The sequence below is a fragment of the Vidua macroura genome, chromosome 2 (assembly GCF_024509145.1).
Source record: "Vidua macroura isolate BioBank_ID:100142 chromosome 2, ASM2450914v1, whole genome shotgun sequence".
NCBI lineage: Eukaryota > Metazoa > Chordata > Aves > Passeriformes > Viduidae > Vidua > Vidua macroura.
The window spans coordinates 92,945,637-92,973,377 of NC_071572.1; the positions used below are offsets into that span (position 1 = coordinate 92,945,637).

At 39.0% G+C, this 27,741-nt stretch overlaps 1 protein-coding gene across 3 annotated transcripts; it reads left to right on the forward strand.

Moving 5' to 3' along the window:
* Positions 1-17,300: 17,300 nt before the first annotated feature.
* POMP (proteasome maturation protein) lies at positions 17,301-25,787 on the forward strand. Of its 3 annotated transcripts, none has more exons than XM_054003442.1 (6): positions 17,301-17,392; positions 18,785-18,882; positions 19,641-19,701; positions 21,754-21,855; positions 23,476-23,569; positions 25,289-25,787. In XM_054003442.1, exons 1-6 carry the CDS (start codon positions 17,390-17,392, stop codon positions 25,354-25,356), a joined length of 426 nt encoding a protein of 141 aa, XP_053859417.1. In that variant the 5' UTR covers positions 17,301-17,389; the 3' UTR covers positions 25,357-25,787. The 3 variants fall into 3 exon arrangements, with proteins under 3 accessions (XP_053859417.1, XP_053859408.1, XP_053859401.1); XM_054003433.1 differs by lacking the exon at positions 17,301-17,392 and adding an exon at positions 17,810-18,040; XM_054003426.1 differs by lacking the exon at positions 17,301-17,392 and adding an exon at positions 18,412-18,511.
* Positions 25,788-27,741: the final 1,954 nt, after the last annotated feature.

Sequence of the window (27,741 nt, forward strand, 5' to 3'; positions counted from 1 at the left end):
ACATTGTTAAATGAAGTTAATGGAAGGTACAAAAGTTCCTCCTTTGGAACAATAGAACATAACTACTGACTGGGTTGTCTGGTTTTAGATATCTGTGGTCAAAGCAATTTTACACAGTATACCTTTTGGGGTCAGAATTAAAAGAAGGTAAGCCAAAAGGAAGTGGGAGTGAAGTAAGAGGTAGGATATAGCCTCAGAATAAAAGAGATCAGCACAGCGTATTTTTAGATGCTTGGGAATGGAGCTCAAAAAAAAAATAAAACTGAGCAATCAAGGACACTGCTTCCCCTTCCAATCACACACACACTCTCTATATTGTATCTAATCACTTACAGTTATGGAGTCATTTCCTTAGGAGTTCTAAGGGAATCATGTTTGGATTCCAAAATGTGTAAGCAATGCATTAATTTGATACTATAGAAACTTGCATCGGACATCCTTGACCAAAACATTCAGCACTACAAGTACAGTGTCATTCTTTCAGTCCCTTCTAAGTTTTCCACCTGGTATGTTTTTCAAGGATGCATATTAGCTTAGAAAATAATGAGAATAGATATTAAACTGATAATGAATCTTTGCATAACGTCATTGTCACATTAAGAAATGTATGTCAAGACAAATACGAGGAATCTTGACTAATTTTATTGTTTCTGAGAAAAGGACTGTAGAAGGAAGAGTGGGTGGCTGAATAAGATCCCACAAAGTATTCAGCGTTTATGACAAAAAGGCAAATGCATTGACAAGTGGAGTGAAAACTCAGTGTGTTATCATTGAGTCACACACTGAGAAGCACATCTGCTGACACAGAACATGGAAAATATCTCAAGTGTATTGTATAATGACAAGCCCTTACAGAAGCAGCAGAATGTAAAAGGATTTAAAATCATTATACATAACGGGAAAAATCAAGTAACACCCACAGAATCTGGCATTCATGCTGTCACTAGGACAGACAGAAACAGAAAAAAGATTAAGCCATTTGAAAAAAATAATTTATGGACTGAAGTGTAACAACCAGATATTGTATTTTGTTAGTAGTAATATCTGAAACTTCACCTTATTTGAAAAATCAGTATAGTTTTGAATGGCTACCCTCTGTATGAGTGATAAACCAACTGTACATATGTTACAACAATACAGGCACTGCAGTTATATGGAGAAGTAATGATTGTTATTTCACTTTTAAAAGTCACTATGCCCTAGGGCACAATTAACAGGCAATAAATTCCTACGTGCTACTGAAGTTCAGAGATTAGTGTTTGCCTGTCAAAGCATGGAAACACATTTACACCTAATAAAAAGGGACTAATTAGCTGTTTAAATAATAGGAAATGTCAGTCAGAGGCCACAAAAGGCTATGAACAATAACTAAACCCACCCCCCAAAAACTGACACGTGTGTTTACAGACAAATATAAAGCATTCAAAAGAGCCTTAAATGTTTGCCAAGTCATCCAAAAGAGAAGGAACTTTATTTAAATAGTGAAAGCAAAAGTTAGCGCTAGAAACTCACTGGAGTAGGGCATGTATCACTCCAGTCTGTGCACTTCTTCACAGATTGATTTAGGAAAATTTTGTACATACTGGACAGGAATTCAGTGAGAGTTTGTAGCGTTAGAGATCAATGGAATATGTTTTGGCCTTGTCTGGCCGTTGGATTGCAGGTGAATCAAAGAGCATGTCTGAACTCCAGGCCAGGAAACTCTTATTTGATAGTGGTCAAGGATGAAAAACTGGATCCTAGCTACTGCTGATGTTGAATTTGTACATCCAGATATCTGATTAGTTTTTTTAAGAACACTATAAATACTATTCTGCTAGCTTTAACATCTTCTAGTGTTCTTCTCTCTTTTTTCCTATTTTTCTCTAGCTTTAAATGTCAGAGAAGTCAAAGAGGTCATTAACCAGCAACTATATAAAGAGACTAATAGCATAATTTCTGATGGATTTCATGGTTTGATCTTCTACACAGGGCTTATAATCCAATAAAATGAAGCTGTATCACTCAAAATTGAACCGACACCATGAAGACATAACTTTTTCTGCTGGTGTGAATCCCCAAATGTAAAACAGGTGCACCACAAATCGATTTTTGTCGGAGGTATTTGAGTTTGCCAAATTCAACTGAGCACATCCCTTACGCAAGGTATCCAGCACCTTTCACAAACGTTAGTGAGAAAAATTTGTGGCTCAGTGGAGGCACTTGGAAGGCATACATTAAACTAATATGTTGCATTAAGCAGTGACAAACTAATGCATTAATCATCAAATGCAGTTTTGAAACTAAACGGGTTTTGAACCAAAGTTCAAAGGCAGTCAGTGTTCCACTGATTTGTGGATTTTTCCCATTCTGATTTTCTCCTTGTTAATGGCAGGAGTCAGCCCTCAGGCAAAGAGCAGAAATGATCTCACATGGTTGTAAATAAATGCAGAACCTGCTTAGTGCTTGCGATTTGTGCCCTCTCTTCCATTTTGCTTGCTCTGCATCAGTATTGCTGTGCAGCATTGAACAAGAGCCATGTGCTGCATCAGTAAGAGCACAGCCAGCAGACTGAACAGAGTGGTGTCCCCCTCTGGTTAGCGTGTGCGAGAGAAATCTGATCTGTTGTGCCCAGTATGGGGATCTTCAGTACAAGAAGGACAAGTTAGATCAAGAACGGCAGAAAGGCTACCAAAATGTTTAAGGGGGTGAGTACATAAAGTGAGAATGAGAGAACTGGGTTCACTCAGCTTGGAGAACAGAAGTCAAAGGAGAGATCTGATTGCTGTCTACAACAAATTAATAGGTGGTTATAGAAAACAGATTCTTCTCAGAGAGAAAACTTGCAGTTACTAGATGGGGAGCTGTTACTAGATGTAAGGGAAAAATCTTCTTAATAAGGTGCCCAGGTGGGAAAAGAGGCTGCAGCAGAATCCTCATCCTCAAAGGTACTCAAGGCCCTGACCTACACAGTGTAACTTCAAAGCTGACTCCATTTGGAGTGAGGGAGTGGGCTTAGGCCAGATGAGGTCCTAAGATCCCTTCAACTAAAATTATTATATGATTATATGATTTACAGGGTCATGAGAGAAATCCAATGCAGGAAGACATGCTGAAATCTAGTTTAGTTTTAGTAGCATTTAAGTATGTGTTTGAATTATTGCTGAAGCAGAATCAAGAGAGAAATATAGCTGCAGGACATAGAGAGATACGGTGCTAATACGCAGTTCCAAATAATTTGAAAATGGGAAGGATGTTCTGTCTAGCCTGCCAGATTGGAACCAAAGCGATCATTTGTCATGTCCAACATTTGTAACAGGCTCTTTTGATTTGGGGCAAATATCTTAATCTCACTATAAATCAGCTGCTGATTTATTAGGCAAAAGGATAAATCTGTTAATACTTAGATATTTGTGAATCCTTCAATAATACTTAAAGAAAGTGTACAAGTGGATTCCAACAGGGCAAAGGAGAGGATGCATCTCCTTAAGTTCTGAATAATTTGTACTACTGTAAGACAAGCTGTGCCATAAAAGAGTCACGGACAGCAAAGCTGGGAGGTTTAGCTCCAGGAATCTATCACGTAGACATATGGATTTGGTTATTAGAGTCACACCCAGGAAGATATTATGCAAAACTTCCTCCTCAAGCCTTCAGAAGTAGCATTAACCAGAACAGAATAAAAAGTAGGATGGATCTTTCTTTTTCCTCGGGGTCTCAAAAATTGCACTTGGTGATGGGTTTTTTTGGCACCGTTGCTAATAATATATTGACAAAACCACATTGTAATTTCTGTATCAAAAAATGAGATTAAAATCATACAGCTGTCCCAATGACTTCCAGGAAATAAATTTCTGGATGAAAAACAAATGGTTCAAATTAAACTTGGGTTAAATATGAGTAATTCTTGGGAAAAAATACCTGTGTAACTGTCCTAAGACAAGCACATTGACTGCTTACAAACACAGAGATCTTTGCAAGTTCTTTAATCAGCAGAAATCTCATTGCACTGCACTCTTTGAATGCCATGATCACCACAAAAATGCCACATGACTTCTTCCATGTAACACTTAGTAGACACTATGTTCTATATTTCCAAGTGGTGGTCTGTCTGCCTGCCTTCTCCACAAATCCCAATGCGATTATTCCCCAGGTGAGTCAGGAGGTGAAGCAATATATAAGAGAAGCAAAAGTGAAACTTTATTCTCAAGCCTGAGTTCAGTAAAACAAAAAATCTATCTTGGAGTAAAACTCTTCTCCCAACAATTTTATCATTGATATAAATGTAAGGAGTTGTCTCAAAAGCAAATTAATCTACTAATTTACCTGCTGCCAAGATTAGTTTCCTAACCATGCTTCTAGAATGTCCCGTCTCAGCTGTCTCTACTGATTATCTTCCACTTTGACATTCTTCCTGGAATTACAGTTATCCTGACTTCATTTAGTTAGCTAAAGATGATTATAGAATCATTAGGCTTGAAAGGACCTCTAAGGTCATTGAGTCCCACCATTACCCCAGCACTGCCAAGTGTATCACGTCTCCAAGAGCCACATCAACACATTTTTCTAATACTTCCAGGGATGGTAACTCAACCACTTCCCTAGGGCAACCTCTTTCAGCTTGACAATCCTTTCAATGAAGAAATTTTTCCTAATATTCAATCTAAACCTCCCTGGTCAACTTGAGGCCATTTCCTCTTATCCCATCACTTGTTATGTGGGAGAAGAGACAGACCCTCACCCAGCTACACCTTCCTTTCAGGCAGTTTTAGGGAGCAGTAAGGTCTCCCCTGAACCCCTTCTTTCCAGGCTGAACACCCCCAGCTTGCTCAGCCACTCCTCAGAGGACTTGTGCTCTGGATTTTGCCCCAGTTCCATTGCCCTTCCCTGGACACTCTCCAGCCCCTCAATGTACTCCTTGCAGTGAGTGGCCCAGAACTGAACACAGGATTCAAGGTATGGCCTCACCAGTGCCAAAGACAGGGGACCACAACTGCCCTGGTCCTGTTGGCCGCACTGTTGCTGACACAAGACAGTCACTGGCCTCCTTGGCCACCTGGGCACAGCTGGCTCATGTTCAGCTGCCATTGACCAGCATTCCCAGGTCCTTTTCCACTGGGCAGCTTTCCAGCCACTGCCCTCAGTCAGTAGCACTGCCTGGGGTTGTTGTGACTTAAGGGCAGGACCAAATGCTTGATCCTGTTGAACCTCATACAACTGGCCTTGGTTTATCAACCTAGCCTGTCCAGATCCCTCTGCAGAGCCTTCCTACACATGATGTAAATATCTTCTACCACATACTGACTTACACTCTCATAAGCATGTGTTTGTATTCCCAAGGGCATTTTAAATCCTCAGCTATGAAACAAAAAATTAAAGGTTGCAGGGCTGGTCTACAAGCTCCATCTCTTGACTTTTCTTAAGCTTGAAGTATAAGCATCTTACAGTAAAAATGATACTTTCATTCTCTCTGTATACATTACCTAGTAGACTGTGACCCTTGTCTTATATTGCAATGCCTGCACATTTTACACAAAGAGAAATAACTAATATTGATAAACAACTTTTTTTTTACTTTTTTTAACTAGCAGAAAACCTGCATGGGAAGAAAATGACCTCTAGCTTAAGAAACCAGCAAAATCTATGTATTCATAGATAAGTAAAATCCGGGACACAAAATTATCACAATCCACTGTCATTGCTTGCAGACCTTAATGACCAGATGTGATTGAAATTCTTAAACCCCATACTGATTGGCTCTTGGAAAAATCATAAGGTAGATTCAAGCAGGTAAATGAAAATATATCACTGCACCTTTTCATCATTCTGGGTTTCTACAAGGTCTTGGGCAATCCCAGTGAGCTGGAGTTTGTGAAGCATGTGGGCTTTCTTATGCCACTGCCTGGTTTCCTCTTCCTTGAGAACAATGGTATGAATGGGACTGGGAGGGCAGGAGAGCATCCACCCCTGGAGGACAGCTATTCACTCTGCTCCAGCCAGAGGCCTGTCAGCATTTCCACTGTTTCACACGAGTCCCAACTTCAGACAGGGATGACTTCATTTTAACCACTTTTCTCACATTTAAAAAAGTCAAAATTAGTCAAAACAAAAACAGCAACCATGTGTGCTCAGGGATGTGAGCGGAGAAATAAGGATAAACAAATCTGCTCTCTTGCATATCCTACCAGCAGTTCGTCTCAGCATGATCCTTAAAAACAGCAGGGTGCCTAGCCTCAGCTTTTATCAAATAACATTTATAGGACACCCCACATTCTCTACCAGTGGACCACAAAGAATCAACAGGGAATGAATAGGCTGTCTTTATTCTTGAAATGTTAGGGTCCAGCTTACTCAAAAAAAAACCCCCATGATCTATTTTATTTTGTTTTCTTGTACATTATAGCATGGGAAAGAATGGATGAGCAGTGACCCACACAGGCTTACTTATGAAAAATTATAGTTCATCTTACAGACATGTTTATGAAAAAACTGTGTGTAAGGACAAATACCCCTCAAAATCAGTTCTGCATCTGCACAGACATAAGATGGTAGCTGAAAAGTCTGTTTTATGGGAATGTCAGCTCTTCAGTGTAGGAAGACATGCTCTAGCATGTCTAGACAGATGTGTCCAGGGCAGTTGTCCCTAGACAGCAGAGGACATATAGCCTTTAAAGAGGACAAAGTTTGGCTTTGCTATAAAAGAACAAGCCACTTCCTGGAGAGGAAGATACAATGATTTTTTAGGAAAACGCAGACACATTGTGAGCTCCAAGGAACAGTGATCTAGAGAGGAAGGAAGAGGCTACTGAGTGAGGACTAAACATTACCTACCTACAAACTTTGTAATTAAGGCTCATAGCCTGTTATAAATGACTTCTTGTATGATCTTCAACTAGATGACAAGAAGCCAATACTTTGTCTTTATTGTTTTTATCTTCTGCTTCTCCCCTGCTTGAAAAGAACAACTTTTAAAGTATGCCTGTAATATGGATTTCACTGCTAATAAGGAGGAAGGCTAAAGTGGAGTATGCGCTGCAAGAGAAGAAAAAGGCTCCGTGCTCAGGAAAAGATAAAGAAAGTAAGAAGATATAGGGATAACTTGATAATGCATGCCATGTCTCCATACTTAGATACTGACTCCCTGGACTTTCAAACTTTGAAGGAAAATCTGGCACTGTTTTGTTCACAGAATTTATGCAGAAAATAGGAAATGTTTTCCAAAATTTTAATAACATAATTTGCAAAGTCAGCAAGTTATGTTTTACTACAGGAAAATTAGGAAAAGCAAGAAAAATATGTGAGTGGGAGACAATGGAAAACGTTTTTTAGCTTTCTTGTTTCAGTAAGTAAGCACATAACATCCTTCCTTTGGCTACACGACAGCTATGTTTTCTTAATATTTTATTGTGAATAAGCACACATGGAGGTTCAAGGAGCTCTCTTCCAAAATTATTGCTGTGGCTTTTAGCTGCTGAATTAATGTATTGGGTTGAGTTTCTTTTTTCATAATTTTTCAAATAATAGAATTATTTTAGCAGTATTACAAAGTCTAATGTATTATCATAACTTGGTAGCTTGTGGCTTAAAATGCTAGGAAAGGAAGTGGGGGATAGGACAGACATCAAATCCTTTGAACAGAGAAATAATCCTGAAATCTACTCTTCTCTTTCTTATCGCCTAACATTCACATCTTATTATGTTCAAATATGCCAGACAGCAGTTAATAATAGATAAGCGTATCTAGAATGTGGGCCAAACACATCACTTCATGCTCTTTATCTCTCTAATCTTCCTTCAGAGGAATTCTCTCCTTCTGGAATTTGGGGCAACTTTTTGGGAAACCACAGTGATACCAAACTCAGTAAGTTATCAGTCCTTAGAACATGTGTGAGTTGCCACTGGAAGCAGAACAGATGAAGATATCAACTGACAGCAGATTTTTTTCCCCATAATATCTGTCATTAGACTAAAGAAAGTATGAGCTTATGGCATATTAGGTATGAAATGATGGATGAATCATTTCACAGACTTTCAGAAAAACTGCCAGAAAAACACTGGGAAATGTGGCATTGAAGCAGAAAAGTAGATTATTGCATTAGCCTCTCACTACCAGACTAGTAAGAAGCTATCTGAGATCCCAGAATCACAGAATCAGGTTAGAAAAGACCTTTGAGTCCAGCCTTTGACCAAACACCACCATGTCAACCAGACCATGGCACTGAGTGCCACAGCCAGTCTTTCCTTAAACACCTCCAGGGATGGTGACTCCACCATCTCCCTGGGCAACCAATTCCAATGCCCAATCACCCTTTCATCAGTAATGGATGAATTGGTGGTCTCCAGTTTGCAGACCCTCAGAAACATGTCTCGAAGAATGAGTACCTTTTTCAGTCTGTCTTTGAAAACCACCCAGGAATGTGCAGAAGTACATATTTTAGGCTGGATCTGAGCACTGCTTCAGGGAATAAATAAAACATGTTGGCAGGCTGAGCTAAATAAGAGTAATGCAAAATGCTAAGTACACTTGTAAGTACAATTGTCTCTTTATTTAAAGATTGGAAAAATCCTGATCTTTAGAGTTTTGGAAGCACACTGGATAGACTTTGTTTTAAGAATGCTTGGGACCAACACTGGCATTGTAGTTATTGCATTTGTATGGTGAAGCCTGGTGCTTTAATCTTGTGTTCATAAAAATGGGTATAAAACAGAATAGAAGCATAGTCAAACATATCTACCATTCAGAGAGAGAGAATAGTTGAAATAGCTTATCACCCAATCCCAATACTATTTTTCAACATGTAATGAAAAGTAGGTTGTTTCTCTTGGACACAGAGCAGATCCCCATGTTCCCTCTCTACTACAAGAAGAAAAATCTGGCCTCGTTTAGTCAAATCTTGTACACTGAGAAGTTACAATCCACCACATCATTTACGGTATGATCCTTATTTATGCTCTTTAGACATAAATATCCCAGAGGAGAAAGCTCCAGACACTCTTCCTTCCTCTCTATTTCAAAAGATTTTTTATCTTTTCAGGATGGTCAGTGTGCTATTCCCAAAGAAAAGCCAAAAGCTATAGCTTTTACTGCAATCAGCTTTAGCAGGAACCTAGAGGGAAAATCAAATTTGGAAAAATAATAAACATAATTTTCATGCAGATACAGCTGTTCTTGAAATTTGATGTAGATCCAATTTCTAGCCAGGCCCGAGCCACCAAAAATGAGTATTCTTCCTCAGTTTTCAAGCAGAATGAGAAGATATGACATCACAGCAAGACTGAATGGTAATTTTTAAGAAATCTGTAGAACTGGAAATGTCTATTTCCAAGGTGTCAGAAAATTTTTAAGAGCTGAATAACCAAAATTCATACCTTAAGTGATTTTCATCCTCATTTCTCAAAGAATCAGCACAGCAATCACAAATCTTACAATAAGGGTTCCCAATAAATGTTGCAAATATTGATTTTATCTTTAGTTCATGGCACACTAAGGAGTTTTATTTAGAAAAGAGAGGGAAGGAGTATTTTAGATAGCAGTAGAATCAACGATCTTATTACACCAATATGCATAATTTTATAATAAACTTTGAAGGAGACTGTAATTAGGCATTGGGTAATTGGAAAATAATGTAGACTGAAAAAAAAATTAATTTCCAAGAGGAGGCTGTGTCATAGCAATAAAATATCCTTACTTCACTGTGAAAAGGATGTTTTGAAAATAGTAAAGTACAGCTCTCATCTAAACATAATTTTAGTTTAGCACTTGAGACAACATAAGGAAAAATGTTTAAGATTGAGAAGAAGGGTGGTAATGGTAGGATTGAAAATTGAATAGAAGTTTACTCAGAAGATTACAATGAAGTGCTTTGAAATGCAATGATTCAGCATATATTGGAGTTCCTTGGGATCTATTTTTAGGATCAGTCTTATTTCATATTTCCATAGCTGATGGTCACTCAAGAAATAGAAATATATTAATTAAAGTTAATGGTAGCCCAGAAAGCCATGAGGTCTGAAACCAGAAGAACATCAGACTAATCACACTTGACCGACATGAGAATAATATAAATGTATCAGAATAAAACAGGATCTTTGACTAAAGACTAAAAAAATTACTTCCCACAACAAACTAAGTGCTTGCCAATCAAATGTCTGAGATGAAGAGAAAGCCTGGGAAGCAGGCTATCTCACCTGTGTAAGAAGCACCAGTGTGAAGCAGTAATAAAACCCAAACGTGATCCTAAACTGTATGAGAAGAATTGTATTACTGTAGCTGTGCATGCACTGATATGACCTCATCTGAAGCACTGTACAAAAGTTTAACTATGCATGTTCAATAATATAAGATTGGAGTGTGTTCTGGGAAGGGTTGTTGGGATTATCAAAGGAGCAGATGATGCAGAGTTTTCATGTCCTCTTCATGAAGAAAGAACCATGTGAGCTAAAAGCCACCAAAACAAATAGGTATAAACTGGCTCTGAATGATTTCTGTCCAGATATTAAGTTTTCATGACTGGAACAATGAGATTTGAGCACAACTTCTTATAATAAGAAGAGTCAGGGAAGAAGGAAGAGGAATGAGATCAAGTTAACTTAATATTCAAGGTTATTAAGATGTTATGAAAATAATTATACAGCATGGCTCTTTGTAACATCAGTGGGCAGGACTTAGTAAATCAAGAGGAGCCCTTGAATCCAAATATCGACCTCCTTCCCCCTCCTCATCTCCCTTGAGCTTGTATATTGCTTTGATCTGCCCACTCTGATCCTTCACCACAAAGGTATTCACGCAAATTTACTCTCAGAGGAGGATATGACAGTCTGTCTTGAAATGTCCACTGTATATATTTCCCAAACTCTTTCAGGACTGTTTGCTTCTTTGAATAAATGGCTTGGGGTTTGTTTTTCCGGTAATCTTTCACAACTTAAAAAAGTCCTTCAGAAGGAGAAACAACACAAGTTTTCACAGTTATTTTGCATCCTCTTTGCTCCAGCTTTCTTTCTTTCTTTCTTTCTTTCTTTCTTTCTTTCTTTCTTTCTTTCTTTCTTTCTTTCTTTCTTTCTTTCTTTCTTTCTTTCTTTCTTTCTTTCTTTCTTTCTTTCTTTCTTTCTTTCTTTCTTTCTTTCTTTCTTTCTTTCTTTCTTTCTTTCTTTCTTTCTTTCTTTCTTTCTTTCTTTCTTTCTTTCTTTCTTTCTTTCTTTCTTTCTTTCTTTCCCAGAATTTACCGTGTGGCATTATCTTAATTTGTTTCTTTTCTCTTTAGTTTCAGTTCAGTATGTCAAATACAGAACTTTCTACAACTTCGTAATGGTATGTGCTTCAGTAACTGTGAAAAAAGCTTGTATTGGCTCTTTGCTGCAATATTCTTTACTTAGTAAGTATAAAGCTGCCACTCTTTGAATTCACTGACAGTTTCTGTCACAAGTATGATATGATATAAACTGAATAGGAAATCTCATTGTGACAAAGTTCCAGCAACACACAATCAGCATCTTACAGCAATAAACTGGAGCATAGGAGCATGACTTAAGCTGTTGGTATGACATATATAACAAAAAAGTAATTCATGCCATGAAACAGGTAGCTGTAAAGACTCAGAATTAAGAGATGCAATACGAAGATCAAAACAAGTTAAGCCCATTATGTGGAAAACCTGCAGTAAGGAAGTACGAATAAAATCATCCATGGAAAATGTATACTCAACGTTTCAAAAAATAAAAAGTTTTAAAAAAAGTAGGAACAAAAAATAAAATTTGTGATACATTATTTTCTCCTTAGAAACAATTAACTTTGCCACCCCTTACAATATAATATTGTTGAATGCAATAAAAGCTTTTCCTGCAGAAAGTGTGGGATAGTTCTCCATTACAAAAACAATGGGTTTTTTTCTCCTTCAGTGAACTCCATTCTCCAGTGTGTGGGATCATTGCACCTGTGTGGAACTCTCTGTAAGTCAAGCAAGCCCCCTACAAGTGTCAGGGCTTGCATGTGAGCTTACTGTAAGCTACGACCTCTGTCTACCTAGAAGAGAGCAAACTGCAGTTTTCTGTCAAAAATGAGTCATCAGATTTAAACCTAAGTCCAAGCCTGGCCAATGTTTGAGAGGCTCAAGACCTATTTCTGATTTTGCTGGCTAAACCTAGGCATTGGCTGGCTTACATCCTGAGGAGTTCAACACATTATTACCTTTGAAGATTCAAGCCTTAACTATTTCTAAGCCAGACACCACCATGATATCCATGGGCCTAATTCTTAAGTAGCACATTGTGGCTGGATCAGAAACTGTCACAATTTCATTTTTAAAATAACAGAAAATGCACATGAAGAATATTTTTGATTTACAGTTCCTTAGAGGGAAAAGAAAAAATATTCTTAGTGATACAGATATTTTTGCTGAAAATGCCTGTTTTCTGTGCCGAATGCCAAATTTTCAGTTTGGTGATTATGGGTTCATTTATTGTATTCAGACATAGGAGGAAATGAAGGTGATTTCTGATTATTTAGCTGCTTAATGGATGTGATGATGAGTCAGAGCAGTCTCAGACTCCTTTTTTGCTGTTAGGCAGTTTGGCAAACTCTTGCGGGATTTTTTTTTCCTGCACAGTAGCAGGACTAGGAAGTAATGTTCCATTCAATTCTTTCAGCTGTGACTACCATTAATTAAATTCAAGGTTTCCCGTAGGAAGACACTCTCACAGGAAATGTGCTCTTAGTCTCACCTATATGTTCAGAGTGGGTATACTCCTGGGAGAAAAATCACTCCAGACTGAGGGGAAACACAAAAATATTTTCCTTTGAATTCTCGTGAGGGACCTGATTTCAGACCAGAGGTCCTGATTACGTGAACACTGGCGTGGTTAAACGTTGGACTCAGCCTGCAGGATTAGGTTAATAGTGTCACAGGGAGGTAATAGAGCTTACTGAAAATATTTATCAATCCATTACCTGGGAAATAAGCCTACCAGCATTCCGTCAAGTACTGCCCATATAGCTTCAGCTGTTACACATACCTTGCTTTTTATCTTTTGATCTTGTTTCTTCATCATTGTCACAGCACTGCGAGTGAAAAAGTACTCAAACCCAGGCAGGAGTATCTGAGCGAGGCTGAACAGAGGCGGCTGGCGAGCGCTGAGGGAAGCAGGCGCGGGGTGTTCGGGTACTGAGCATCCCCTAGTGACCGGCTCTCCCAGTGCAGCATCCTGCTTTTCTGAGTCTGCACAAAGAGCGCAGGGAAGCCCAGACTCACGGAGTACAAACAACGGATTAGTACAAAAAAAGTGCTCCTAGACTTACAAAAGCACTGACAAACTGCAAAGTAAGTCATCACTTCTAGAGATCAAGGACTCCCTTTAAATCCAGGTACATTGCTTGGATCAAAATACAACTGGCTTCCCTTGTCTGACCCACCAAAAAAGGAACTGAAGACAGATATATTATCTTTTCACTTAAATTTCACTGATGACTTATAAATCAGATAATGAAATGAGGGATTGTCAGTATTATTTCCCCACTAGATGTTACAGTATGTTAAAAAAGTCTACACTCATATAGAGATCCCGATGCTTTCTTTCTGGTCACCTATTGGACTGCTTGCTGCTTTTGAACGATGAGGATGGGAAAGTTTTGACTAAAAAGATCCTGCAAGCTGTAGATTTCGCTGGTAAACAAACAGGAAATAATAAGCTCCTCCAGCAATATGTGGGATTTTTTTTTTTTTTTTTTTTTTTTTGGTCTCCCTGCAACAGTAACTTTTTTCTGAATACTTTCACCAGCTTCAGGAAAGGGTGGGTTAGAGACAGGGGTTTCCTGAGCTCTTTCAGAACATGGTTTTAACGAAGCCGTGTGTTCAGAAGAGCCCCTAGAGAGTCTTGTTTTGGAACAGTCTGACGCCTACACGTTATTATCTTTGCTACGTTTTGCAGTTTTGTGTGAAATTTATTTTTAATCTTTAACAAAACATGCCCCTGTTTATCTTAAATTCAGAAAAGGTTTAATAATGTAAAACAAAATGACTTTTTAAATAATTAGATTTACAATGAATGCCAAAACATAAAAGTATAAAGCAAGTTAACAAGAAAGGAGTTCTTAAAGATCAAAGAAAATGTGTTTATTTGATTTGATTAAAAACAAATAAAAAGTACTTTCACTTTAACAAGTTATAACTGGCTGTTGACAAAGACCAGTGAAAGAGTTTCCCAGTCCCACAGGATAAAGGTTTTCTTCTGATAGAGGTTCACGTAGTCAGAACAGATTGTTGACACTGATATGTCAAACGAATTATATTTTGAAAAGTGACAAAGCTGCATCAATATTAAAAAAAAAACATGGATACAAAGACAAGCTTCCTTAGAGAACATACTCCTTTTGCAGACTTAGCCCCCCACAAAAAAAGTTTTAGAACTAGGGTTAGGTAGCAAAGGCTGCCCCATATCAGACTTCTCTACCCATGGAAGAGGAGATCTGCGGAAGCCAGCTCTCTTCTGGGAACTCTGATGTACGTTAAAGCAGATTTTGAGACAATGTTGTGCTTCCGTGTGACAATTTTTGAAACCACCTTTCTTCTGGAGGTTTCAGTAGGAAATGTCCAGACCTCCCATGAAATGATGCCATGCTGGAATCCAGGCATGAGAAAGCTGATTAACTGAAACCAGAATTTGCTTTAGGTCATGCTGTTTAAACTCTCTTTAATGAGTTTTTTTTGTTTGTTTTAATTCCAATATAACTGATAAAAGACCATTTGACCCGTATAATTTTCTTCAAAAAGAGTAAACACTTCCCCATATCCAAAAGATAAAATATCCACATCCAAAAGATAAGATATCCATAGTCTAAGGATAGCTTGAATCTTTAATGAAGGTCCAGCTAAACGAAAAAGACCACATCTGACATTCTGAAAATGCTGTGGTAAAAAATATCCAGAAAACATATGAAACAGTCATACATTTCAGACCTCCTTTACACAAAGTGATGAAAAAAAATTCTCAAAAAAACCCCAAAACATTTGGAGTTTATCTTTAAAGGCAACATGTGAAATTCATCATCCTAACTTAATGGAAGTCACCAATTTAGAGGAGCTATAGTTATTGTCGCACTAATTTTAAGGTGTCCACATCCACTTAAAAGAGTGTCCCCATCCTCTTAAAAGAGTGTCCCCAGACAAGAAGGCCCCTTTAGCAATTGCAGTCATTGCATCTCACTTTCTATTGTGTTACCATCTGCCAGGGAGATGACTTCAGGCAGAGTATCCAGCCTTGCAGCCAGCACTGCTCCCTGGCAGGGAAGTTTCAGCACACTGAAACTTGTGCTGTGTGCTGTGGCTGATGTGCCTGATGCAGTGCCTGTGGGCTCCTGTCTGGTCTCTGGTGACCCCAGTGCTGGTGGCAGCCCTGAAATCACCTGCAACATGCAGAGCAGCCATACCCACTGCTTCTGAGCTGTCAAAGTGCTCATCGCTCACCACGGGCTCTCATTTCTGGTCCCAGGTTTAGTCAGCCTGACAATTGCTCGTGCAACTCCTATTTATTTGCAGTGGGGCTGCAGAGAGGAACCCAATCACCCACTGTCGAGCTGCTCACTGTAAGATCGTTAAAGCAAAGTCAGTTGTGAAAGAAATCAAGCCTTGCTCCAAATTGAAATACTTGGTAATCTGATGAAAAAAATACATGTGTGATTTGTGTTTATGTCTGGAAGTTTTCCCTAGTGTGAAAGCCTCTAAAGGAAAACCAGTTCTTTCTTGCAATGTATGCCCTTTTATGTTATGCAGCCTAGACTGTGGATCGCAGTGATGTCAAAAATGTACATGGAGTGATTGCATCCTGTCTGTGTCCTGCAAGAATGACTTTGAAAGTTAGATGTTTCATCTCTACAGTCATATCCTGATCAACAAACTCAGTCAGTAAATAAATACATTTAGTGACAAAACCTAGCTTTCTGTATGCTGCAGTTAAACAGGAACTTGACTTGTTTTTTGTATTCACATCTATTCTATAATAATGAATCCAACACCACAATAACCAAGTACCCATTATAATTATAAGATCAGAGAAACCTTTGTGGTACTCATTTTCCTAAAAATTATTTTAAAAACTCCAGTCCTCCATTCTCATTCTTTTGAAGTTTTTGCTTTAAACCTAAGACTTAAATACAAAGGGCCAGAACTTGGGTTGAGAATGTGATGGGTGGGGGAGGGATTTAAGAGGTGTACAGATATTGTCCAAGAAACAGGCAAACAGAGTATAAAGTGTATTAATTTTTCTTTTTTTTACAAATCTGAGTGCTGTTAAAACATAGAAAATTCCTGCTTAAATATTGCCTCTGTGGCTGTGTGTGTGTGTGTGAGATAGAGAGATGACATTTAATTGCCACATATAAAATTCACAAAAACAGGTCAGTTTGGGTCACTAAGGGTAACCCAAATTAAAAGATTAAAGGGTTGACTGAGCTACACGTGTCAGAAGAAATATATAAAATAAATATCCCAGATACACATGTGGAGCTATGCATTGAAAGATATAGAAAACTTCCAGAGGGAAGCATCGCTGCCTGGTTCCACCACCTCAGGCTGTCAGCACTGTGATGCTTTTGGTGTCACCCGAGCGGTTTTTGCTGCCTGTGGCAGAGCAGAACGGGATGGGTTTGACCGAGAAAAGCTCCCCACACCAAGACACCACAGACATGGCTGCCCCCCGTCTGCTATGGGACCTTCAGCTCCAGCTTGGCACCACAGCAGCACTGAGACAGCTGGGCTTTGCTGGCATGTGAGAACGACCTGGACTTTTAGCCTGGAAAAGATGTCAGGGGTGATCTTATTGCTCCCTACAAGTGCCTTAAAGGAGGGTGCAGCCAGGTGGAGGTTGGCCTCTTCTCCCCGATAACAAGCGACAGGACAAGAGGAAATGGTCTCGACTTTTGTCAGGAGAGGTTTAGGTTGGACATGAGGAGGAATTTCTTCACAGAAAGGGTGATTTAGCATTGGAATGAGCTGCCCAGGGAGGTGGTGGAGTCACCGTCCCTGGAGGTGTTTAGGGAAGGACTGGATGTGGCACTCAGTGCCATGGTGTCGTGGACATGGCAGTGTCCGGTCATGGGTTGGACTCGCTGGTCTCAAAGGTCTTTTCCAACCTAAGTGATTCTGTGCTTCAGTGAACAGCGCGTTCAATTTACAAGGCACAGACCTACGAGTAAGAACGCCATGGCCGAGGAGGGCACAGCCCGGGACGCGAACCCCTCGCCCCTCACAGGACGCCGGCCGAGGCGTCTCGGCCGCCATCAGCCCCGCCCCCTCAGCACCCCCGCCCCCTCAGCACCCCCATTGCCCCGCGCGGCCCCGCCCCTCGCGCGGTGGCGCACGCGGGGGCGGGGCGGAAGTGAGCGGGCGGTGGCGGAAGTGGCTGCGCGCGTCAGCGGCTCAAGATGGTGAGTGCGGGCAGCGGCGGCGCCGGGCGGGCGGAGGTATCCCTGTGCCGGACCGTGCCGAACCAAACCGGGCCGCATCTCACCTTACCTCACCTGCCGCCCCGCCACCCCCGCCAGATGCCTCTTCCGTCACCCTCTTGGCGTCCCCGGGGGCAGCGTGGCCGTGCTGAGTCATAGGGGTCCGGCGCGGCCATGGCGGGTCTCCTCACGGGCGCGGGGCCCGGGAGGCACGGAGAGCTCGTGGCGGCTGTGGTTAAAGCTCTTCCCTGCAACGGGGTGGGACGGGGAGCCCCGGCGGTCCCAGCCTCCTGCAGCCTCGGCGGCTCAGCTCCCGGCGAGGGAGGTCACGCCTCGGCCCTCCGTGGTGGGCAGCGGCGCTGGGGCTGCCTCAGACGGGCCAGGCACCGGGGTGACTCGAGAGTGTTGCTTTTGGGGAGTGTTTCGTGGTTTTCTCCGTCAGTTTAACTTTGGTCTTCCCTCTTGTCACGTTCCCCAGGAACCGTATCTCTTTAATGCTTTCATTTACAGCAGTCTCTGGTCAGTGCTGAATGTGTAAATCGGTAGATGGGTTATGTGCATGGAACAACAGGCATGTTAGCAGCTCTTATGTTACTGAGAGCTCGCATGTTGGTACAGAAGATCTTAATTGTAAGTGTGAGTTTTCTGTTGGATCTGACAGTGCTGCTGAGGGAAACCCTTGCACTGAGCTGCTCATCACTGTCCCCTTCCAGAGATTATTGCTGTCACCTTTTGCTGTTTATTAGACATTGCCCTATTTTTGGAGCAGTTTTTATAACCAATCCTAAAATCACTTTGATAAATTGAGGTAGGTGAGAGTGAAATTAGTGGCCTAGGTTACCAGTAAGCAGTACTTAGGAAGTCTGTGGTCTTCTGGTGATCCACTACAAGTTACTGCTTTCCTTTGTTCTTTCAGTTAACTGGTGTACTGGGCTGCTCGAATACAACTTGTCCTCCTTCTGGCAGCCTCAAAACGTGGCTAAATTTGATCTTGTGTCAGTATTGCAGTAAATGAAGGAATGCTCCTTTCTGTCCTGTCAGCTGTCAGGACTTGCCTCTTTCCTTTCCATTCCTGCAGCCCAGGGTGGGAACAAACAGGGGGTATGTTGTCAGTTTAACTTGATCTGCATCAACCAGACCCAAAAATGTTGTCAGTACCTTTAGTTTTTATCAGACTGTCTGAAAGAATTCTGAATTATTGTAAGGTTTATGTTTTGGGCTGTTTTGCCTCTATTTTAAAGAAACTCTAAAGTCTAGGGCTTGTCCAGGGGTACTTTAAGGAGTTTTTGAGCACTTCCTTTCATTTGGCTGGCTTAATGGCCCATACAAAAGTCGTCTGGTTCTGTTGAAGTAATCCTTTTTTTTATCTTCCAGAATTCCAGAGGCACTGCTTCTCTGTTGAAGGATAGTATCTCATTTACAGACGTTTCAGCTTCAGGGCTATTTGAAGGTCATGATCTTCTGCGCAGAGGGTACGCTTCACTTTTGCTTGCTGAATTGTGTTGTAGACAGTGTTGAACTTCAGCATATGTTAAATGTTGGCTTTTTACAGAAGTTTCTTGCAAGGTGTGTTGCAAACAGGCATTTACCTCTGTGATACTGTCCTTTGGAAAAGAAACAGCAAAGTATTGATAATTGTGAAATATCTGATCGTTTTAATATACATTTATATGAGTGTGCCATAACACTGTGAGAAATGGTTAATTTCAACACTGGGACAAACCCCAAAAGTAATATAATGAAAATAGTTTGGAGTTTGCCATTTTTACCCGAGTGTGATACTTATGTCTCTGTCTTGGATAATGAATCCAGAACAAGTTTATGGAGTTTAAAATGCCATACAACTGGCACTGGGGGGAAGGTATGTACAATATTCCATTGCAAAAGGTTGGAGGCTTCAAAATAAGATACAGTGTAGCTTGGACATAATTAAATCTGTAATTATTTCATTTATTAGTATTTTCATCTCTTTCTGAAAGATATCAAGGAAGAAAAACACATTCTGTTTTGTCAAGCATAAAGGATGTTTGAAGCTCTTTTTCTCCCGGTAGTGCTGTAGTTAGAGGTTTTACTTGCTGCTTCACTATTAATCTTTTTCTGTAGTTTGGACTTTGCTAGTTGTGTGTTTATGGGGACTGGTGTTTGTATCTGAGATTGGTTTTCGAATGCAACTTAAAAAACCATATCCCAGTTAATTTGAAATTAATGTCTTTTCTACTTGTTCTTCTAGCTTTACAAGTGTGAAAAATGAATTGTTGCCCAGCCACCCACTGGAGTTGACAGAAAAGAATGTAAGCATAATATCAAATGTAGCCATCTTCACTCTTAACCAATTGTGAAGTTTAAGTTAATGGTGTGGTTATCTGGACTGCTTTGTACAGTAGCAAGTAATGAGCAGGGTCTTTAACAGAATGAAGGTGTTCAACAATAGTAACGTTTTATTTACACAAATAACATTGTCAGCAAGTCTGTTTAATATTAATCTCTTACTTACATCTCTCCCACTTCAAGTGTGTAAGCAGACTTCCAAGTAGGGCCTTGTGTGGTCAGGTTTAGCCGTCTGAGAGTGTGTGTGCAGCCACCATGGGTAGGCCAGGGGCACACCTGTCACCTTGTGAAGGTTGATCCTCCCATTTTGTCTGTAGACTTAGCGCCTGTCTTCATTCAGACTTTCAGCCTGTGAACATGTTCATATTTTTCCATGAATTGCTTAATCCCATCTAGAGATTTTACACCTGCAGTTTATCATAAGTGTTTGCAATCTTGTCTGGTTCAGTCCTTGCTCACGGACCATTACATGTGGTCTGTGGAAGGTAGAGGGAGGCCGGACTTGCTGGCTGAATGGAATGTCTCCTGTTTTGTCAGTGCAAAGATACAATGTATCAAACTGTCCTGAAGCAAAGATGTTATTTTGATAGAATGTTCCAAATTGCTAAGTTAAACAGCAGGACATGGTCTGACTGGGATGTCTAATGTATTCTAATTTTAGCCAGTGTTAGTGTTGCCTTGCATTAGAAGGATAGTTTTGTGACACAAAATTTATGAGTATTTAAAAATACTGTTAATGTTTCAGAGCTATTTGTTGATTAACTTTTTTTTAAACTGATTGCTGTAACTTAGTTTTTAACTCTGTTCTTGATATACAAAACCTGCATAATGAAAAGATCACATGAAATAAGATCACATGTGCATTTTTCACATAATGAAAAAGGCACAGAAATAAAGCAGGCCATGTGACCCCTAAGAAGTATGAGTCTTCTAAATTGTTTCTTCCACATTTGGTTAATTTTTCTGTAAGTTTAAGGCCAGTTTAAGAATTATTTTCATGTACCTTTGAATAGGAATATATTTAATTTAGCCTAAAATAGTCATGGTTATTTTTGCTACTGTAAATCCTAAATTTTTCAGGCAGCACTGGTAGAAACCAAATAGCTCTGCTATCCAAAATCCCTATCTCTATAAAATAAAAGAAATTGAAAAATAGTGTAACCAGAATTATAAGATTAGGATGAAGCATATAAATAGTATTTTCTACTACCTTTTGAAGAGCATTCAATATGGATTGTTACAAATAAAATGCTTGTTATGTCTTTGACTTGTATTTTTCATTTGGTTTTTGAGATCCCTTCTCATAAATGTGTTCTCATAAAAAAGGCTTTTGTTATGGTGACGGAGTAAAGACTTTAAAATTAGAGATTTGATTTTTTTTTTATTATTATTTAAGCTTAAGTTTAACATTAAGTATAACTTGTTTCTTTGTACTCCAGTATACATGAGTGAGAAGTTTTTCTTTAAAAAGCCTCTACTAAATAGAATTTCTTTGTCTGACTGGTAAGTTTGAGAGCAGTTGGGGAAAATAGGAGTTTTCATTTGCTTTTCACAATCATAAGGAGTGTAAGTGGTGCTCCGTTTCCCTGCTTGATCAGAAAATAAGTACATCAAGTGTTTTCAAGTAGTCTTTGATGACTAACTAATGATATCAAATTGCTTTTTGTGATCTTTAAACTGGACTTAGCTTCCTATTCATCCAGACAATATTGTTGTAAAGTAGTGCAAAACTGTACCACTTGGTGGTGTTACATCTTCTGATTATCAAAAATAACAAAATTTCTCCTATTAATTTGGAATAAAATCTAGCAAAAAAACCAATTTCAGCTTCATAGAACAAATCTTACTGCATCACTCTCTTTCCTGTATGCTTGAGATATGTTTGATGGTATCACTGAATTTTTACATACAAATTTAGTAAGCACATTCTGTTAAGAAGGATGTCAAAAATTTCTTGTATGGCTGTACTTTAAATTAATTTTTTCTAAAATAAAAACCAATATTGTTTGTGACAGTTCCAGTTAAATCAAGATAAAACAAACTTTGCCACACTGAGAAACATTCAAGGAATCCATGCACCTTTAAAGCTGCAGATGGAATTCAGAGCAGTGAAACAGGTAGGCGTTTTTATCCATTTGGTATAACTTAGGCCATTTGAAAAAATGTTTACCTTGAAACATGCTTTCAGAGACACATCTTTCTTTGTTGGGATACCTTATGTTTCAAAAGAAATCAATTCACTGTTAAAAAACTGCTGTTAAAAATTATGAACCGAACAGTGCAATTACTGGTTTTTAGAGCAGTCCATATGCTGAAGCCTCTTAGCTGCTGTTCTTTTATTAGTAATTTGGTGAAGTGGTAACTGCTCTAGCTTTGCTGTGGAATAGCTTCCTGTAAGCCTTCAGAGAAAAGCAGGAGGAATTGAATATTAATTCCTAAAATTAATACTCTCCCCTGCGGAACATATGACCTTCACGGGAAGGAGTCTCTGCAGCTGTAGGGAAAAGAGACTTAGGGGTCTGAAGCAGGTAGTGATTTGGGAGTAGATGTAGAGGTAATGTGAAACCTGAAACAGAGAGTTTTCTGTGTGCTTATTGTTCCTCAGCCTTTGTTATAAGATCAAGGGAGCTCTACAGGGAGTTAAGTTCAAAGGTTTTAACTCTTAATTGAGAAGCTGTGTCTGTCTCCTTTTCCTTTTCTCCTAGGATTGAGGGTAGCTGGAGAAAGGGAAACATAGAAAGCTCATTGGTACTAGTAAACTTTTTTTGTCTTCTTGAAGGTTGTCAAGCTACCAAGAGTAGATTTTCCAAGTGAGTTAGAGCAATTTTGTACTGAGTGCTGCTAAACCATAGTGAGCTGTATTAAGCTTGGCAGAAGTTACTGGTCCTGAAGGTGTGAAAGTAAGGATGTGAGATATGCAAACATCCCTTGGTCTCAGCTGTGCTGTCTTGAGGAATCTTTTTCCTAGCTAATATTAGCACATTGCAGAGAATGAAAGAGGTGAGGATATCCTGTTAGTCTGTCTCCAGAGGTGGTTTTGGGAGATGGGTGGGGGAAATATGGTTTTTCACTTCAAAATTCATGTTGGGTATACAAGGTTTCTTGTAGTTTAGCTGAAGTACCTCTAGTAGTAGTGAATGCATTCTCAGAAAATTTATGCTCTGAAATCTGTGTGCTACTTGAAATTTTTTTGGAAATACTGTGAGTGAAGGGTACAGAAGACTGTTGAAAGTAACTGGGAGTGGACTTGAAGCTTAAGAATTGGTTGAGATTGGAGACATAATTATGATTTAGATTAATTAAAAGGAGGATTATGTTTGAATGTGAAAGTCGATACAGCTCTTTCACTTGCATTCTTGACCTGTGTCAAGAGATGTAGGAGGCTTAGAATGTAGTTCCCAAACTCTGCCGTATACATCAGTTGCCCAGTGCTGACCTCAGGGTCTGAAGGCTTGCAGTGAACCTCCCCAACTTTATGTGAGAGGAGCTTTACAGAGTAGACAGAAAGTCCTTAGTTATTTTTTAAAGTGCAGTATTTGCTGTACTACCTGTTCTTCTCAAACAGATAATCAAAAGAAGATGGTGGTGTCTTTGTGTTCCAGTAGTTCTCTTATTCCAGTGCTGTTTTTTCTACCTGTTGGCTTTTCTAAGTCACTTCAGACTGAGAAATCCAAATATGAACCCTTTCTATTTCAGACTTGCACAGACTTGAACTCTTGCTTGAACTCTTTTTACAGGTCCAGCGTCTACCATTTCTTCACAGCTCAAACATGGGAATGGATATTTTGAGGGGAAATGATGAATGCATTGGTTTTGAGGATATCCTTAATGGTAAATACAATCTGGCTTTAATATTACAGAAACATTTAAAGGTAAAATTTAGGACCTATGAAGTTCTTTGCCTCTTCTGGACAAGAGAATTAAACTCCCAAAATGCAAAAAACAACATTAAATCCTAAAAGCAAAGAAGCATTGGGGAAGGAGAAATAAATGTAATTCAGCTGTAAGTTATGTGGAAATTACTCTGAAATACTGAGCAAGACAGTATTTGCTTGTAGGCTGGGTTTCTAAAGGAGTAGATTATGCATATATGTTGTATGCCTTTTTCCTCAGAAACTTTTAAAGTACTTGTGCAGATTTTGTCAAGCAGAGGTTACAAAGTTTTTTACATTCTTTAATTAAGAAGAAAATGTTAGAGAAGAGGTACAGAATTAATGAAACAGATACTTAGCAGAGAAAAGGCTCCCTCAAATGAACTCAACAGGCTGCAGTTGCGTGGTAGCCTGCTGACTGTTAGTATGTGTGGAATTGAATAAACCTGGAAAAATGGCTTTTGAACAAATTGCTTATAGCTTGTATTTAAGGAGATGGAAGGAGGCAGAGAGTATTTTGAGAATGGAAATAGCTGGGGAGATAGGAAGCTGGAAATAATGGAGGAGCAAATCTGAATCTAGAGGCATGAAAATAACCCCAAATCTGGGGTTATTTTATGAGATGGTTATAGAGAGACCAAGAGAAGGAATCTTGGGCTATTGTGGTTCTACAGGGGTAGAGCAATGTCGAACATAATTTGTAGAAATTTGGTTATTTACCATTGCTCACAACAAACTGTTAGATTTTTATAGAGTGCTGAGGAGTGAGTGGGTTACAAGTGTTTTTGTTAAGACTTTATTTATCAGGAAGTGGACTAGATATTTTTGTTGTCTCTGGAGGAATCAGAGGCATTAGTATGTCTTTATGGAAGGAAAACATGTTTGATGCACCCATAAAGAAAAGCATATTTCTTTCAAACAGTTGCAACATGTGTGCTGGCCCTGGGTTAGTGTTTTTGTTGGTTTGGTTTTTTTTTTGGTTTTTTTTTTTTGTTTGTTTGTTTTTTTTTTTTTTGTTGTTTTTTTTTTTTTTTTTTTGTTTATTTGATTGGTTTTTTTAAATTTTAATTTTTTGTGTAGAAGAGAAGTTCATACTGTCAGTATTGGTCTCTCTTGTATCCTCTGCATATTCTTTGGTAGCCTTTGAGTACAGTGGCTAATGTCAACCATATTTTACAGAATGGAGGAAATCTCAGAGATATTTATGGGTGTGAAACTAGGCAGCTGGGTGGAGAAGAGAAAACAGGAGTATGTCCCAGCTAACAGAAGGGAGGACTGTGACCTCCTGTTTTGCTGAGAAGTTATGTTGGAAAGAGGTGTAGGGCAACTATGGAGAAAAGCTTCATTCAGACTTGAGTTTTCTCTTTCTAAACTTGTAGTGTAATCCCTTTGAGATTTGGGCACTTGGAGTTTGTGCTTATGCAGAACCAGTTGTTTTATTTGAAATGTGTGTGTGTCCTTATGATAAGCTATTCTACAATACACGTGTTGGTTCTATGATCAGTGCTTTGGATAGAGGCTTCTGAGTTACAGATCTGCACTCTGCAACACTGTCAAAAATCAGTCAAATAACTGTTGCACTAAGCATTATAATGCAAAGAGATGTTCAGCTTCATTAGTTGCTGTTATTCTTTGTAGCTTGGTAAAAGCTTCACGCTCTCAACTTTTCTTTTTTCAGATCCTTCCCAGAGTGAGGTTATGGGAGAACCACACATGATGATGGAGCACAAGCTTGGGTTATTGTAACAAAATATACTTCACAAAAATGTTTTGTGTGTGTCTTTCTAGTGCAGATCCAAGTACATGGTACTAAATTGACACTCACAGTGTTAAGCAAGCAGACCTAGTTATTACTTGCCTTCCTTAATGAAAAGGCACATTAAATGTTTAATGTCTCTAAATTGTTCTGTGCTTGTTATCAATCATATAAATGTCCTGTAACTAGGTAGTTTAAATAATGCCTTTTCATAAACTGCTCAGGACAATAGCTTCTTAAATATGGAAATGCTATATATGTACACAAAAAATTCAAAAATACCCAGGCATTTTAAAACTGACTACTGTGGTAAATGCATTTAATGGGGGAAGAGGAAGGTATTTTCCATTGCATAACTATTTGTTCATGAAAATTTCCATACACTTTTTAAACTATTGAATAAAAGTTTGCTATAAATGCTGTTGCGTTTCAAAATATATTTAATCCTAAATCAAGAATCTTTTACCCATGACGCAGTGTTGTCCCTTTTATTGCAATGTCTTCAAAGGTTTTTAACTTTGGCATTGCCAGTTACATACATTGTAGCCCTCTCTTGACAGCTATTTATGAGTGAGCTATTAAGCTTTTGTGTAGAATTGAAAGTATTGCTGTAAGAGTAGAATTAAAGGTCTAGGTTTTTTTCATGTGTGTTCCTGGGAGGGTATTTTGATTTCTGAAAGTAGAAGCAAGTTCCACTTGAGATTTAAAGAGATGTTTTAAAATCTGTTTAAATATAATCCAAAAGAGCACTGCCAGGTATAGGTATTTTAGTATTAAGAAAGAATGCAGAATTATGAAAGTACCTAATAAAGCTGCTGCAGTAAGAACATGAAGATATGGTGGTACAAATGCAGAAATAATTATTTGTGTGTTTACAAAAGTTAGATCTTAGTTAAGGAAGAATGAGAGATTTATACTTAAATACACCTTATAAAGGAGCAGACCACTGGAAGGGGTTTTGTGTGCCTAAGTGGTTTCATTTGTTAAATTCTGGGTTGTAACAACTATTTCTGGTGTCATACACATGTATATGTTGTATCAATCCAGCAAGGCAGCTAATATAATGTGGCATGTCAGGAAAAAAGTCTGTGGTTCAAAAAATGTTATCTATTGTCAGATATGCAGAACTTGAAAGAGTATTTCTAAAACAGGAACTGTATTTATTCAGCAAGTTTTAATGACTTGGTTAAATGTAATTAGTGTAGTGTTGTAGATAATTCTAGCAGGAATGTTGCTATAAACCTTCTTCCACAACTGCAAACATCCCTTGTGCTTTTCAGTGGGCTTATAGCTACAACAAATTACCTTGTTTGAGCCAAAGCCTCTAGCTTCTGTCCTGTAAATTTTATAGAGCTTTTATATGCATAACATTGCAGCATTTTGGAAACATTAAGATGATAGCATGACTCACTTTAGGTGGTGGTGGTCTTATTTGGTTTATTATTTAAACTTGTTTCATTTAAGAAATCGAGCTTCTAAAATTTTCTGTCACTTGAGATTTGTAGAGATTAGAGGCTTGTGCTGTGCAGTACAAGCTGTTTAATTTGTTGGGTTTTTTTCTCTTCGGGAGGTTAAACAGAGGACCGATAAATTGAACATGCAAGTGTAGACCTACTCACATTTTTGTTTTCTACAGTTGTCCTCATCCATGAGCTGATAATCTTTACTAAATATCAGAGTTGGCTGCTGGTTTATAGTTGACAAGTTCCTCTGCAGTTGTGTGTAAAGCAAAACTAAACAGCTGTTACGAAGCAAGCTTGGGGTTCAGTAGGCTTTGTACTGCTCAAGGCTCGGGCCAGAAAAGCTGAGGGATTACATTGCCAGTCTGGGACAAGTTAAAGGTGCTGGCATGGATTTTTAGGAGGTCTGCCATGTTACCAGCACTGTTCAAGAAAGCGGAGCCATCCAACTATTGGACATTGATACCTTTCAGCTCCCCACTTCAGTGTATTGAGCTGATTGGCCTTTCCTAGTGTTGGCTGAAAGATGGATGCTGTTGCATCTGAGCAAAAAACTACATGAAAACAAGTAATTTACTAGAGTTTCTCATTAGTGCAGTGTAAAACCAGAAGCAGATTAGGAGGCTGCATGCAATTTCTAGGTGGTTTTGAGGTGGTTTTGTTCAATTATTAGTATACTTTGTAATAATCTTGGGTGAGATCAAGCCATATTCAGAGCCAGGAAGTTGCATTGTTCATTATGTCTGTAAGGAAGCTAATCCTAGGGGTTAGCCAGGCTGGAAAGCAAACAGTATGTGTAAGAGGCCCATGTGAGAATTTATGCTGTTAGTAGAGAAATGGGAGTCAAGCAGGACTGAGGCAAAAAGCTTTTGAGGTAAAGGGTTACATTTTCTCAGTGCTAAGGGGGTTGGGCTG